This window comes from Neomonachus schauinslandi, chromosome 9, assembly GCF_002201575.2.
Source record: "Neomonachus schauinslandi chromosome 9, ASM220157v2, whole genome shotgun sequence".
NCBI lineage: Eukaryota > Metazoa > Chordata > Mammalia > Carnivora > Phocidae > Neomonachus > Neomonachus schauinslandi.
In genome coordinates this window covers 439,021-439,573 of record NC_058411.1, presented here as the reverse complement: position 1 = coordinate 439,573, position 553 = coordinate 439,021, and the positions used below count along the sequence as shown (strand labels likewise).

At 76.3% G+C, this 553-nt stretch overlaps 1 protein-coding gene across 1 annotated transcript in view; it reads left to right on the top strand.

The window, feature by feature from the left end:
- TMEM121 (transmembrane protein 121) overlaps positions 1-553 on the top strand; it is a 3,975-nt gene that overhangs the window by 2,995 nt on the left and 427 nt on the right. Inside the window, exon 3 of the mRNA XM_044918030.1 lies at positions 191-310. Within this exon, the coding sequence (XP_044773965.1) occupies positions 191-310 (120 nt within the window). The remainder of the gene's footprint in view (positions 1-190; positions 311-553) is intronic.

Genomic DNA, 553 nt, shown 5'->3' with positions numbered 1-553 from the left:
GAGCGCAGCGCAGCCGGGCGCCACCGACCCGCGCGGGAGCCCCTCGGCCTCCGCGAAGCCCGGCCCGGCCGGCGCGCCAGGGGCTCCCGCGGGGTGCGGGCGGCCCCCTCCGCACCCCAAGCCCACACCCGGACTCCGGCGCGGGCCCCCCGGCCTGGCTGAGCTGCACGCTGAGCCGCTCCTTCCGCAGCCGCCTCGGCGCGGCCACTGGCAGAGCAGTCTGGCGGCGGCGGTCTCAGAGCCCGGCAGTGCGCACGGACGTCCCGGCGCGTGAAGGAAGCCGGGCGCGCAGCGCGGCCGCGTGTCTACGGTGCGCGCGCGAGATGGCCCGCACGGACGGCGCTCGGGCACCAGGGACGGGCTGCAGAGCCCTGCGCATTGGTTAAAGCCGGCGAACCGCACGGGAGAATTTTGAATGTGTGGCGTGTAAATTACACCTCCCCGAAGCGGTGGAAGGGACCGAGCCACCAGCCCTCCCCGCCAGCCCTGCCCACGCACCCCTCCACCCGCCGGCCGTGGCCACGCCTGCAGGAAGTGCGTCCGGCGGGTCCCG